Source organism: Pezoporus occidentalis, unplaced genomic scaffold (genome assembly GCF_034315485.1).
Source record: "Pezoporus occidentalis ecotype Australia unplaced genomic scaffold, CSIRO_AGI_Poc_V1 ctg189, whole genome shotgun sequence".
Lineage (NCBI taxonomy): Eukaryota > Metazoa > Chordata > Aves > Psittaciformes > Psittacidae > Pezoporus > Pezoporus occidentalis.
Genome location: NW_026913737.1, coordinates 658,228 through 673,353, shown reverse-complemented (window position 1 = coordinate 673,353; position 15,126 = coordinate 658,228). Strand labels below are relative to the sequence as shown.

The 15,126-nt window shown below is 44.3% G+C and overlaps 1 protein-coding gene across 15 annotated transcripts in view; it reads right to left on the bottom strand.

Annotated features, from left to right (window-relative positions):
• Nucleotides 1-15,126, bottom strand: part of PACS2 (phosphofurin acidic cluster sorting protein 2) — a 78,422-nt gene that overhangs the window by 24,501 nt on the left and 38,795 nt on the right. For 7 of the 15 annotated variants that reach the window (XM_062616217.1, XM_062616223.1, XM_062616227.1 and 4 more), the window contains 12 exons: nt 13,717-13,879; nt 12,393-12,466; nt 11,544-11,624; nt 10,069-10,128; nt 8,713-8,870; nt 6,540-6,630; nt 5,643-5,720; nt 4,766-4,887; nt 3,887-4,022; nt 3,117-3,221; nt 1,477-1,583; nt 609-763 (listed from right to left, as the gene is read on the bottom strand). In XM_062616217.1, the coding sequence (XP_062472201.1) occupies nt 609-763; nt 1,477-1,583; nt 3,117-3,221; nt 3,887-4,022; nt 4,766-4,887; nt 5,643-5,720; nt 6,540-6,630; nt 8,713-8,870; nt 10,069-10,128; nt 11,544-11,624; nt 12,393-12,466; nt 13,717-13,879 (1,330 nt within the window). The remainder of the gene's footprint in view (nt 1-608; nt 764-1,476; nt 1,584-3,116; nt 3,222-3,886; nt 4,023-4,765; nt 4,888-5,642; nt 5,721-6,539; nt 6,631-8,712; nt 8,871-10,068; nt 10,129-11,543; nt 11,625-12,392; nt 12,467-13,716; nt 13,880-15,126) is intronic. The other 8 variants (XM_062616218.1, XM_062616224.1, XM_062616232.1 and 5 more) reach the window with 6 other exon arrangements.

Below are 15,126 nucleotides of genomic sequence, written 5' to 3'. Positions count from 1 at the left end.
GGCAGGCTTGTTGACCGCTGGAAAGACAGAGATAAAATGCTGGAAAATTGAAGGAAAAACCTGAGGAGAACAGCATGTAAAGGAAAGGTCAAAAGATACATGTAATTTGAATAATTTACTCTCTCAGCAGTTTCACAGCCTTTAAAAATTTTCAAACCCCCTTCCTCCATAAACATTTATTGTGTCAGCCTCAGAGAAGCCAGAGCAGTTATTGCTCTGGGAAACACAGTGCCCAATGAATTTAAGATTTCAGCCAGGGAAAGAGCTTCTACAATGTTACTCCGTGCATTTACTGTGATTAAAAGATACATAGGAGCCTCCCTTTATGGGAGAAGTATTCAACCCCTTGCTTAAAACAAAATGCTTACAAGCACACTTTGGCATCAAGAATGGATGCAGCGAACACGAGATGATTCTAAGAAAGTAAAGATGGTATTCACACATGCAAATGCAGCAACACAAGCATTACACAGTACTACGACAGCATGACATTTGCCTCATTTAACAGCCATATACCAAGATAAAGCTTCCACAAAGGCTTTTCCTGAGGGCGCACATCCCATTTAACCCGTTCATCTTTCTAAGAAGAAAAATTGATCCTTATTTACCTAGAGGGATGATCAAAAATCTCATGTAGCCAAGCCAGTCTGGGGTTTTGTGAGACAGCTGCTCTACAAAGAGCCTCAATACAGCACTGAGGTAATTCTGGGCTCCAGCCACTGCAATTTTAATTGGGTTTGGAGGCTGCGAATTGCAGTTACAGCTAGATAGAAAAAGAGGAAACATTCATAATTGTGCTTCCAACCAGACATTTCAGAACAAGTAAACAAACCTGTTTAATACCAACTACAGCAGAAGAGCAGAATACATGAAGCAGTATCACCAGTGATTAGTAGCAGCTTCAAACATTATTAATAAAATGCAACATTGTTCAATACTTTCTTAATTGGCCTCCTTGGTCCTTCTTTCACATGTCTGGATTATCTAAAGGGCTGGACTCAACTGTCTAGGTTAGAATGTACTTACTGCAACTAACTGCTGTGTCAGAAAACATACTTGGGTACCTACAGCCCTTAGCAGGTACCTAGGGAATACCTTGAGGAAGTAACCTGGGAATTACCGTGGGGGTGTGTGGGAAGAACCATTTAAAAACCTACCTATTAGCTTTGTATGCTTTACTGCTTATTAGATATGACCCATGAGGCAGCCTCCAAAGCACAACCTTTTAAAATTACTGGTGTCGATGAAAGAAATGTACCTTCACGCACATGGCAGAATAGCAACAGTGTGCAGGGCTGGCAGGAGCTGAAGAGTCACACAACCCTGACTTCAGGAGAGTAAACTGGGGAGCAGTATTGGAAGGGAGAAATATTTTACAGCTATTGGGAGGAGAACTCCCTGGGCACTGGGGCACCGGAGCTGAGGTGCTTTTAGAGCTGAGATTCAACAAACCAGACAAACAAAGTGAAAACTTACTATCTCTGTATCCTGGAGACAATAGTGCTGAAAGCTGCCTGAATATCCGCTGAAGAGCATGTGCAGACCACTGGCAAGGTATGCTTTTGCAAGACATCTGACAGATACTGAGGAAAGAACAGAACATTTTGTAGTCTTTTTTTTTGCTACAGCTTGTCTCAAGAAGAAAATCTGCCTCCCCTAGCCTCCTAGGTATTCTCACACCCAAGCACGGGCACTTTCACCATGTCCAATTTGTAAGTCATATGGCTATTTCTCAAATACCTCATCTTTGTGAATCAGCCAAAGGAAAGATCTTCCTCTAGAAAAATGGAAACATTGCACCTTCTTGACAAACACTAACACTATATCCAAAACACAGCAATGACAACTATATAACAGCAATAGTTTATGGCTGCAGGGAGCAGTACAGCAACAGGTCATTCACCTAGCAGACAGCACTGTGTAAGAGCAGATGCTGTCTACTCACCTGCTTCTGGAACTGCAGTAGCATTTCTCTCCGATTTCAAAAGGACTTAAACAAACGCAATGTTCTGGCTACCTTCAAGCGCTAAAAAGGGAACAGTTCTACCAACACATGTATTCCTCATGAGACTGTTTCCTTTCTATGCAGCTAATGGCAAACAACCAAGTTAACACAAACCTCAGGTATACATGGACATAATATTGACAAAACTTGGCTATCACCTCAAGCTTTCAAATTCTGCACCATTAATCTGTATGCTCCAGCCAATGCTACCTTAATGTCCTCTGGTACTGCAAGCACAGGCTGCTAGAATTACTGGAAGATGACCTACAATGACTGATGCCCATCTCCAGAAAGCATTCCTCTACCTTCCAAGTATGGAGAAACAAGAACCAGTAGCTCAGCTGGTATTTTTGCTCCCTCAAACATCGAGATCCTAGCTCTTCCAGAAGCAGAAAGCCAAACCAGACAATGTAACTCTATGACCCTGGCGTAAGTTCTACAGGCCACAGTCACCCTGCACACATTTATTGATCCTCTTCCATGTATATCTTGTTGCTTTCCCAGACTAAGCTTCCAAAAGGAGCAAAGCTCATTCCAAACCTGTAACAAACCACCCCATCTTGACAGCAGAAGAAAGGACTGCTCAGGGTTCTCTTTATACAACTATCACTCAGCCAGAAAAAACAGGTTGACATACCTGCAGCCAGGAATCACAAGCGTGTGTGCAAGGCAACACAGAGCTGACCTGAAATATTTCCTCCTGTGTTCGCCACCTGTGCTTAGAAGTCTCAGCCTAAACCACAGGTCAGTCCTCCCTGCTTCCTTTGTCCCAGACTACCACAGTTGAGAAGCAGGCTCTTGAGTGCAAAGGTCTAGCCATTCTCAGTGTGCTGCTAACCAGAAGGAACAGCATTTCATGGAAGAGAAAAAAAACCAACTCTATTGGAAGACTCAGGTGGGAAAGCTTTACAAGATCCACAGCATCTCCCAGTCAAATGAAATCCAATCTGTAGGCACTGAACACTTAGTATGCTGCCAGCCCCCACGCACCACCACTGCTCTTCCAACCAAGCAGCAGAACCTACTTGGTTAGTGGTAGAGCTCAAGGCCTGTCCATTCCTGAGGAGGAACAGTGAAGAACTGTGCTTCAGGTAACATCTTGTGCCTTTACCTGGCCTTGCCAGTCAGAAGTATTGACAAGAATAATGTTTTCTGGCAGCTGGTCATCGGAAACCAGGATGTGATTTAGTTGGTCATACACCGTTTTCCTGGGGATCTGGAAATAAAGACACAGAGAAAAGAACAGTAGGAGATGTCAGCTCTAATTGTCAAGCCACCAGCTCGAGCCCTTGCAATTCGTAAGAGGTGGCTGTGCATGCCCAGCTCCCCTGCAGGCCCCTTTATTAGCCACCTTAGTTTCATTGGCCATTACTCTTTCTGCCATTCACTTTTACTTATATCACTTCATACCAACAGCAGCACAAGGAATTTTGGATTTATAGAAGCTAGGAACAATCTCCTTCAAGAAGGGGATTAAGTGTGTCTCACAGCTAACAAAAGAATGGTACATATACACTGCACACGTCAGTCCCCTTTAGGAATCCATAGCAATTTGCCTTATTTCAAAGCAGTCATTCCTCAACACAGCCCTGTTAATTTCTCATCATAACAATCTGTCCCAGTGCTTTCAGTTTATGGTGGGCTGACAAAGCAATAAGCTGGCAAAACCCAGCAGACTGAATTGCCATGGTTTAAGCTTAACCCAGGACAAGATGTAAAGTACGGTATCAGCCAAGACAAATACTCTCTTTCCTGAAGCTGCAGGGCCCAGATCTCTTCCAGCAGGGATGGCACTTGGGCCAGAAGGAAAGGAACCACAGGAGACAGTTGGAGAAGAGGAAAAACTATGAGCGGCTGGAGAGACAGCAATCTTTTCCACACCTGTAAGTGGTGCCGCGTGTCTGGAGAGCGTTCATTGTCCAGACTGTTTGCTCTCTCATTCTGTGGCCTCACAGGCTGCCTCTCCTTCAGAGATGTACTCCTTCCCCGACGTCCAGTCTGCTTCCCTTCAGACCTGCTAGAGAGATGTGCTTGAGTTCCAGACCTGGCTTGTATGATATACACATCCCCAAAATCCCAGATCACCCAGTCTGCAACCTCAACAATGTGTGGGGAGGCATTAGGGAATCATGCACATAGACCTGAGTTAGCTTAAGATCTATCTGCTAATTCTGCCTCTGATAGTGCGGAGCACAGAGTACAGCTACAAAGCCTGATCCCAGGAGTCCCAGGCAGACTTCAACAGTCCATGCTAAGACCCACACTGCCATCCTGCTATTGCTACACAAGTATAACAGGATCCAGGCCAAGCAAATAGCAGTCACACACCCAAAAGCGGCACAGAAATACTTCTTCAAAAGAAGATCTATCTGTTTGCGTATAACTGTAGAAACTATACGGTGGGGTTGCTTAAGCCCATATTTACTACCCAGTTTGGGAAAGTTCAATAGGACATAAGTTAGACCTGACAACCACCCTTAAGGCCAAAATCTGCATCAGACATTGACTTAGCAGCACCAGAGTTGTACAAAAACTTCCTTGGACATGGAGTAGGTACAACAAAGGAAACATGAGCAACCTCAGAGCAATGTTGCCCTTCAGGTTTCTGAGGATTCATTTATTAAGTGCTCAAGATCCATCACTTAAGTGCTTGAACACAAGGAGGGTGTCCTTGCAGTCAATAGCTTAAGGCCATAATGAACAAACGTTAGCAATGAGTTGCAGCCCTGCAGCAGGTGCAGTGCTGCATCACCACTCTACCTGGTGGATGGGATAATGAGGGACTCTGTCTTGGTGATCTTCCCGCTGGGTGGGAGCTTCTCAACAAACACATCTGGTGTGGGAAGTTCAGCTTCGGGGACCTCAGCTTGCTGGTTAGGCTCCTGCAAAAACACACGGAACCAGTTCATCAGGAACAAACCCTCCCCTAGGTCTCACTACCACAAGGGCTAGCAGGAGGCACACCAGCTTCTCTCTGTCTGGGGCACATTCGGTCTTCCTCTTCCAGACATGCTAATCACTGCCAAGGGCAGAAGCCAACACTGGCTATTTAGGGCTCCCAGTTCTCAGCTCTGCCTCTCTCACAAGTGAGATGGAGGTAGATAAAGTCCCTAGATATGCTATATGGAATAGGCACTCTTCCAGCTCAAAGCTAGAGACATGTTTTCTCATGAAATGCAGATTAATTCAGTTTACCCAAATGAAATAGCAGAGGGAGAAATGTTACAAACTGCATACCCACAGTAGAGCACCTTGAGCTTTGCAATTTTTATCCTGGGATCAGCTCAATTTCTGCCAATTCAGCTTTAAGTAATACTTCTGTCTGATAAAATGAATATTTTTCAGGACAATGCACATGCTCAGTAGCATACTTCAGGGCAGCCTTACTCAAACCAAGAGAAAGGCTCTTTCAACAGAAGGCCACGTACAGCATTTAAGTTTTGAAAAACTGAGGGACAAGAACCTCCAACAATTAAGGTCAGGAGAAGAGCTGAGCATTATCTTCACTGCAGCTAACGTTACTAAGTTGCGTTGCATATGCAACTGTATGGACAGACTGACACATGGCACAGAATGCAGTTCACAGCTGACACCCAAACTGTCAGGAGTTACATTAAAAAGTGTCTTTTCAACTTACATATGAGACAGTGTCAGAAACACTGTCGCCTGCATGTTTGGTTCCAAGACTCTTTGTCTTTTCAGGCACTTCTACCTGCTTGAGAGAAGAAAAATCATTAGGAGGTATGGCACCAGCACAGCTTTCAGCCATGCTCTCTGGATCAGGCTGTTAAAAAGACACACTTCTCTGTGTAAACACTGCACAGCTCCGCAGGATGACCAGGAGTGCTTCCTGGTCACACCAGGAACAAACACATCTGTGTGGGATGGGCAAAGCAGTAGCTGATACACAGTAGAGGTAAGGAAGTGCCCTGGAATAAGACTGATACTCTATGAGCCTAACATGCCCATACATGAGGAGATGGAAAAGGGGCTGAGCTGCCTCTCAGCGTTTGCTCCCAGCCAGCATGAAAAGAACCCCAACAGCAGTTAGGTAAACCTTTCTCCAACAGTGTCAAGGAGTACCTAAAGCTCCCAGGCAACATCTCCCATCCTGGCAGCCACTTCAAGTACATGTGAAACAGGAGCTATTCATACTGCTAGCAAGTATTCAACATATAACCTAAAGAAGTCCCCCTTGAGTTAATTATTGCTTAAAACAGAACCACAAACAAACAAAACAAAAACCACCACCAAAAAAAAAACCCCACCAAAACCCAAAAAACCCCACAACATTAAACCCCCCTCAAATGAAAACAAAAGCCTCACAACAACAAAACCACAACCAAAAAAAACCCAAAACAAAACCCCCAAACATGTCCCCCCTCCATGTTTTCTTAGCAGAAAATTTGTATCTCTGCATTCAAGTCTCTGGAGGAAGTCAGAGAGGGTGCTTTAATTTACACATGCAAATAGAGAACAGTGCAAGTCTGCTATATTACCTACAGAGAGATAACCTTCATGAAACATGACTTACAGGACTTGATGGCTCTCTCTGGCTCCTGATGCTGTGGATGCTACCAATTTCTGTCTGAGAGCTGGAGTGTGACAGTCCTTCAAAATAAGGTCTGAATACAGAAAGAAAAAACAGTTTCTTATTATCAAAACCACTAACAAGAGAGTCCTCCACATTCACAGCAAAGCAACGTGACTGTTCTCAGAGTGTCTCACTGCTCCGCAGTGGTTCCAGTAAAATTTATAGGCTATTTCTGAAAGGATAGGGAGGTCTCCAGGACAGCAAGAGACGCCAGAAAGTCCAGGGACCTCTGCCTAGCCCTGACACTAAGTGGTAAGACTTCCATCTAATGGATCCAACGTGTCACCTGTCACACAGCACATCATACTTATAAAGCCCTTCCTAGGAATACTTGCATGCCCCCAGACTACACACCAAACAGCAGAAAATCAACAGTGTACATGCAGGTCCAGCTTTTTCCCCATAGCAGAACAGAACTGCACATTCACCCCGCAGGAGCGGTTGTGCCCTCACTACCCCAAGCACAAGGTACAAAGTATCGCACTGCAATTCGTGTTTCAGCTTTGCAAATGCTGATTGAACTACATGCCAGCCCAGACAGTGTCTAACTCTTGACTGAAATATAGCAAGTAGAGCTACTGCCCCTCACGGATACTCTGCTCCTGTGGGTAAGTGACTCCTGCTACTACGCATTTTATTTCCAGCTTGCATCTGGATTTGGCTGCCAGCCCTATGATCCGATTACACAGTCGCTCAGGAAGATAAGGTAGCACATACAATCAGGTTGTGCTTCCATGTAAAAAGGCAGCTCATCACACCAGCTACAAGAGTCAATTACAATTTAAGGAACTGATTTTTTTTTGTTGTTGTTGTTCTTGTTGCAGGAAAAGCCTGCTTACAAGCATCAGCATTTATCACATCCTTTCAAGATGTGAGCACAAGAACTGAACACAGCAAACCACAAAGTGTCTCCTCAGGACCAGACACAGTAAGTTCTTATTCCAGTAATATTCCTGTAATCACATATCCCAGAACAGCTAGCTCCAGAGAACAGGACATGAGCTCTCAGTGTGTACATTACAACATTCTGGCTTGTTTCAAAGCATATGCTTACCTTATCTGCTTTCAAATTCCTTCAAGGTAGGGTCTACCAACTTGCAATACACTGGGTCAAGCTCCAAATGCCTTTAAAGCCAGGAGCTCCATCACTTACCACTGCTGCCCCAGCATATCCTTGACATCTTCTGACTTGCTGGTAGAGAACTAGTCACTCCAGACTCAAAAATCTATTCTCAGCCCAATTGGGATATTCAACATTAATTACGATTATGACAGCTGGTAATTACCTGGCACTTACAGATACTGTATTGACCAACTGCTGTGGCAGGCTTTGCTTTAGAGCCACCACAACACTGAAGGCCTGAGCATGCAACCACACGCCAGTCAGAAGCATGAGTGCAGCTCAGCCATGTTTTCAGTCTTTATTTGGCAGCAGTGTGACACAGCTCTGTCAGCTTGAGGTTCTGCATCTGCTTAATACCCTGAGCCAGCGATTCCTGGCTCAGCTCCACAGTGCTGTGATTACCCATATGTCAGTGTCCACAAAAGCTGGTTCAGAACACGCTTGCACTGATCTATGTGTGCTGCAGTCAGTCCCCTTGGGCCCAGAGAGGCTCCTTTGTTTCCCACAGTTCTGCTTCCTTAATGCCTGCAAAGACCCTCTTTGCACAGAGGGTCTTATCAGCTTTTCCAGAGAGACACAGTCTGCTTTGTTCATCCCTGCCTCTATTTCTGCACCTTCCAACCCATCTCCTTCTGCCTAGCACAGATTTCCTGGCTGTTTCTACCATGTCTTCAAAACACCTGGTTCAACTCTACTGCCTTCCAGTCAGCAACTCCTACCCTTGTGCTCAGGTAGCAGGGCAAGCAAAACATCTGCACAAGAAACAAGGAAGAAATGAGACTAAAAGGAAGTCAGACCCCCACACACTACCTCCAGCTCACAAGCAGCAATTCACATTGTAACAGCACACACTAGGGCTCCAAGACCAGGTCAAGATGAGGAAAAAAAAAAAAAAACAGGATGGAGGGGTGGGAATAGAAAGAACACCTAATCTGTGCTGACACTGCACATAGTGTCTCTCTGGCCCAGCATCAGCCTCCCCACACTTACTTTAACTTTGGCTTTGGAGTGCTCAAGACACTGTCATCATCCTCCATTTCTGGCCCACTGTCACTGGGGTTCTCTATATCCAGTGTGTCATACAGAAGGTCCAAGTCCTCCTCCACCTCTGGAACATGCTCTGCTGGGTCCTGCTCTGAATCCAGAACCTACACACAGCACAAAAGCAGGCATCACTGACTCAGGTAGGAGCCAGACCGATCCCATGTCACCTGAGCTGCCCCAAGGAATGAGGCACACCAGATTTGGGAGCAAGATTCTGTTCATAGTGCAAGGATATTATATCCAACAGAAACATTAAGTATATGAGAAGCCTTTGCTTTGGGTCAAGCTTGTCAGCGTCTGGTTAAGCAGAAGTTACCTACTGGACTAAGCATCCACAAACAAGCTATTAACCACAGATTATGTGTATTATTCAACCCCCTTCTACAAACAAGGCTTTGAAAAGACACCTAATGGAGTCCCAGTTTTCTGAGAACAAGATCAGAAATGCAGTACTCCCAACAGTCTTGGGTTTTACTGAAAAAGTTGCCATCACACCTCCTGATTTGATAACCAAGAAGGTAGAAATGCCAAAAATGTCCACAGGAGGCGCCTGAAACCTAGACAAGCATCAGCTGGACCAACATGCAAAGCCCAAGAGAACAGGTATTTGCACAAAACTTCCACAGGTTGCTTCACATATACACCAGAGTAAGCAGGCAGCTGTGTACAGGGTGCTGACTCTGCTGAGCTAACTTGGGAAGAACAGCAAAGCTAACAGGACTGTCTGAAAGCATAAGGAAGCATGAGGAGTTACTCGCTTTTTCCCACATGCCACAAAATCGACACACAGCCATTCAACCAATTGAGATGTTAACTGTTTTTATATTAGATAGTTAATGTTACACAGGTTTCTTGAGGTTCGGATCTCAGCTCTGACCAGAACACTGACTCTCCTGTGAACCCATGCTCCCTATCCAAGTTTTTCATGTCTTGCCTGGCTGTTCTAGTAAGATGATCAAACAGGCTGGGATTTAACTTCACAAGCAATATATGTATACTTGCCTTTGAAATGGTCAAAGATAATTCCAAGCGAGTTTGCAAAACTAATGGGTACATACACAGCTGCCAAAATCTACTTTTGATAAAACTTGATCTAGAAATCGTTTGATGACATTTTAAAGTTGGCCCTCAAGCCTCCATGCAAGGCCAGGGTGTAAGGAAAGGTCACATCCACTGCAGATGTGAAAACAAAATGAAGGGAACTAGGGGGAAACAAAAAAAGTGTTCCTGAAGACTAAAGCAAGATGCACCAAGCAGAGGGCAACACACAAGACAAAAAGGCTTACAGAATGAATTACTTACCTCATCAGACACTTTGAACCTCTTCAGCAATGCCACAACCTTCTGCTTGAAGTTTTGTTGCTGCAAGTCAAAGACACTTTTACATGAGTAAAGCATTAAGTGAACATTTTTCTCCTAGTCTGCAAAACACTCAGATGCATCTGACACTGGTGCCGCAGCTGCTGCTTCAAATCAAATAACTCCTGACATCACAAACCAAGTCTCTGCTGTTCTTATGTTGAAATTGGCTTTTCCACATCTACTACAAACTTTCTTTCCTGCACTGCAACAAACCAGATCACACTCCACCAAGCAATATAGATCTCCTGGCTCTGACAGACAGCACACTACTCTTGGGTGGACACAGGAGATAAATCATTTTATCTGCCAGATCTCCTCCTGCACTGACAAACCTAATACGCACACAGTGAAGAAAAGATGAGATGTGCTGGTACAGATGTGGCATCCCTGTGTCAGGAGGAAAGGGAGTAGAAAATGGCTGGCACCAGGCCACTAAACCCAGTTTTGCATCAGCCCCACATGCTGGAGATTCAGTATCAGTTCAGAGGTCAGGGCTAGAAAGACATTATTCTTATTATGAGAAAGCTGCTTAAGAACCAAGTGCTCCCTTTTGTCTTGGCTGGTCACTGACTCCTGAAAACAACATTAAGGACCCCAAGGATATGAACCAGCATGCTCCTGGTCTCAGAGAGGATCTTTTTATTGTCAGATTCAGGTCAAAATAGGGTTTATTTCAGAGATTATCAAAACATGGATTTCAGAAATAGCCTTATGGGAGGTAGAATGATTTCCAAACTTACTCCTAGGTCCAAAAAGAAACCTAAACTACCTTGGCAATTCTGAGTTACTGTCATCACAGACTTCAAGCACACTTGTATAAGCAAAAACCTGTGTTATGGCATGGTCAAGCATAAGTCATTGCTTTGAACAAGGTATAAGCTTTACAGGCATACACATGCTTGCTTAGAGAGGCTGGATAGCTGCATGCGACTTGCCAAAGCCTTCAGTATGAAGCTACTTCTACTGCAACATCCCGTTCACTAAATCAGGTTCATCTGTCAAGCTCAAGCCCCTGACTGAGCTACTTAACTTCATTCTGAAATTTTCCCACTGGCCTCTTCCATGCACAGTACAAACAGAAGAGCTTTCCTTCACTTAAAGCTACTTTTGGGACTTACATGAGTGTGGATTCTGCACTGGCTTCTTCATGGGGGTGGAAATTCATTTCATACACTTACATGATTTTTGGAGCTTCTTAACCTTACAGCCAAAGGATACTCAAGACAGCACACAGACATATCTTGGATGGCCCGACTCTCTGAACCTCCTGGTTTTGCCAGCTCTTCACATGCTGTGACCATGACCCCAAGCTCTCTGCTGGGCCAGCATGTCTAGTACTGCTGCCCCCATAAGCCACATGCACCATGCATCCTGACCAAACCCCATCAGTGTTAGTAAAACTAATTTCCACCGACCCTGGTTATGGACGTCGTTCTTACTATCGATCTCCGCTGCTTCTTGGGCTTCCCCAGCTCGTACTCATCATCATCCAAATCCTGAACAGAAAGAGGATTCCTGCGTTACCTTTGTGATTTGAGACACATGAACATTTATATGTTAAAAATGTTCCTTCTATGAAGATGAATCTGCTGCTTTGTCTTCCAGGCATTTAACATTTGACTTAATTGCAGTTATGACAGCAAAGGGAAAAGGAAGTGAACCAGGTCTGCAGAGAGCCACGAATAACAGCTTAGAGAAGAAAAACAGACCTAGTTCTACATTCAAGGAACAAGGATAGTCACAGCCCCCCATTTCAGGGGGTACCTCTCTCAGTACCTTCCAAGAGGTGGAAGGCAGGTAATGCCAGAGTCTGAAGGCAAGTAAGACACAAACTTGAAAGCGTATCACATCTAGCCAGAGCGTTCTTCATAAGGACCTATTTTATATAAGGCATTAAAGACTAAAGACCGACTCAGACCCCACTGGCCTTTTAAATACAGCTGGGGATCTGGTTGGGCTCTTCAAATCCTATCAGTATTACAGAATTGATCAACTGATGCCTTGACCACTAAGCTGAGAAAGACACAAAGGTGCTAATGTTTACTGTTTAGAGGGAGCTCAAGTCCAAACACACGAACAGATAAATAACAGCATGGTGGAAGAAATGGGTTACTGTGCAGGCGTTTGTCACTGCAGCTAAACACTTGGTGACAGTCCTGCGCTGTCATGATTTAGTTAAATAGGCTTTTAGTTTCAAGCATGCGTCAAGAGTGTACACACTACACTGAAGCCCTCACAGGAAGAAGCCATGCCCTAAACAGTACCTGGCCCTGTACGGCATCATCACTGGCCTCCTGCTCAGAAGAGAAGCTCTCGTACTCTTCCTCGGAATAGTTGTCTGAAAGGGAAGGAAAGACGGGAGAGATCCTGTGAAACTCCTTTAAGGCAAGCATCTCATCTCAGAAGCAGAGAAGGCCAACTAACAGTCACAAATCAAGAAAGGACGCAGACAAGGAGATCCTTGTTGGTTTATCTTAGTTTATCTTCTATCTGTGCTAGAAACAGTGAGATGGCACTGGAACAGGTTGCGCAAAGAAGTAGTAAATGCTCCATCCCTGGCAGTGCTCAAAGCCAGGCTGGACAGAGCCTTGGGCAACATGGACTAGGGTGAGGTTTCCCTGCCCATGGCAGGGGGATTGGAACTTGATGATCTTAAGGTCCTTTCCAACCTTAGCTATTCTATGATTCTATGGGAACCACCTGGAGGTAAAGGAATAAGGAGAAACACATTTAATAGAAAGAAAGCAGAAGCATACAGATAAGGCTTCTTGAAACACCATCCCCTTCTATCCTGGAAAGAACCACCTGATAGCAGCAAATAAAGAGGTTTCTCCACAAGGGAGATAACTTCTCCCTCTGACATGGGCATAACTGACTTAAAGGAGCAAGTGAGACATGCCAGGAGAGTCTAAATTCTTTATTGAAAGGTGACTTCAGGTGATCTGCCTGGCTTCAGGAAACAACACACAAGCACCTGCGTGCACTATCTTCAACAGGTCACTCTTCTAGCAGTGACCAGAAGGCTAGTACCACAAGCAGAAACCAAATGACTTTCCTAAATGGTGCACAACACCATGGATTTACATTCATCAAACCAGGCCATAAGTCCACAGCATAACATGTTGCAGGTTTGCAGGTCTCACCTAAGTTAATGAGATTTACTGTAAAATACTCAAAGGAAAAAGAAGCTGGAAGAGTATCTTAAATGCAAATATCCTGAATACAACACCTTTAGCTAGGTGAGAAGCTACAGGTTCTCAGCACACCCACCAGTAATGCTGGAAGAGCACTGGTGAGAACACAGCTAACCCTTGCTGGATGGCTCAGGCCTGGTGGGATGCAGGAGAAACTTTGACAATTTAATTTCCCACTCCTGTCACACCCTCTGGTGACATAGCAACAGGTTAAAACCATGTTAATTTTGTTTGTTAAAAACCTTTTAATTTTCTTTGCATTAATCAGTTATAGACAAGCAACTTGTACAAAACAGTTCTTATTTGGCCCTGAAAGCATCTAAGCCCAGGTGGGGTTTAACTCCAGCTAGTTCAGGAAAACAGTGGTCTTCAGAGCATGTGGTTGTACTCTCACCTGTAGACTTGATTTTCTGGCTGGCCTGCATTGTGCTGTCTTCATGGTCAATTGGCTGACTTGACAAGGAGAAGATCCAGATTTCTGCTACCTTCACTGCAGCCTCTTTGATGTTGCTGAAAAGGCTCAGAACTTGGCCACCTTCTGTTGGGTGCTGCATGACCTGGGACAGGAATGAAGTGGTACAAATTGGCCTTTAAATGTATTTAAACTTGCATAATTTGCACAATATGAGAGATTTACATTAATAGAGTTACTCCACATTTTCAAGTACAGAAGCAAGTCAACACCCTGCAACTGCAGGAGCCACTTGCAAGCAATATTCAATGCTAGTTGAGATTTTGACTACTAGTGGAAGCAATGGAAGGAAGCAAAAAGCATTCTGAGCTTGACAGTTGATTAGCTCATGCTTGAAGCACAATACTCAATACCTCATTACTATGTATTTGCTTTCATGGCACAGTACTGATTTGAATTATCAAGTTACCAACCTTATGAACACCTAATGAAGGAACTTCATTTTGTGTTAAAGCCCATCAGAACAGCCACTAAAGGCAAAAATTAATGGCGAGATACAGAAGCAAAGTGCCTCCTAAAGCAAAAAACCCTGCTCCAGGGAGCTGGCACCTGAATCTCAGAGGAGCTGGCCACCCCAGGATAATGAAGCAGTGGGTCATGAAAAACAAGACAAATGGTTGAGGTAGAGGGACATCTCAGTGTGGGTTTCTCCTCCATTTGACACTTACATGGTTCTTCCCAGAACCTAAGATTTATGTCCTTCTCTTGTTTCACTGGAGTTCAAAAGTGCACCCCCATGCCTGTACCTCAGCTTTATAACATATGCCAGACTGCTTTGTCAACTCCTTGTGTGGCTTTAAAAAGACCTGAGCTGCTGAGGAACAAATACCTCCCTGCTCTTAAACTCTGCTCAGACTCACAACTCCAATTCATTGCTTTGTTTCAACAGCTAAGAGACTCTACTTTTAAGAAATGTATCAGTGTTGTTGGGGGTCATCATACCATAAACTGCAAAGGAGGCTTGTAAAATTTGTTTTCTTCAAGTCTTCAATTTCAGAAATAGCCCAGATGAGCTGGAGAGTAACTATGCCCTAACACAGTGCACCTTTGAAAATTTCTGACTGTCTAACCTCAATCAGCTGACATTGCAAAAAGGCCTAAGAAAAACCACATGCAGCAGCAGTAGCAAGTGCCCAACACTTACAGGTTCACTGATGGGCCTAATTAATGGAGCCACATGTTTTCTGCCTTACAGCAGTATTTAATTTCTGGTCTTAAACAAACCAAACATGGTACACAAAAAATGTCAGCTACAACACAGCTACACATCGAAATTTGGCCACTTCAAATGGGGAATTCACCATCTACTGCAAGTCTAAGGGAAACTGAACT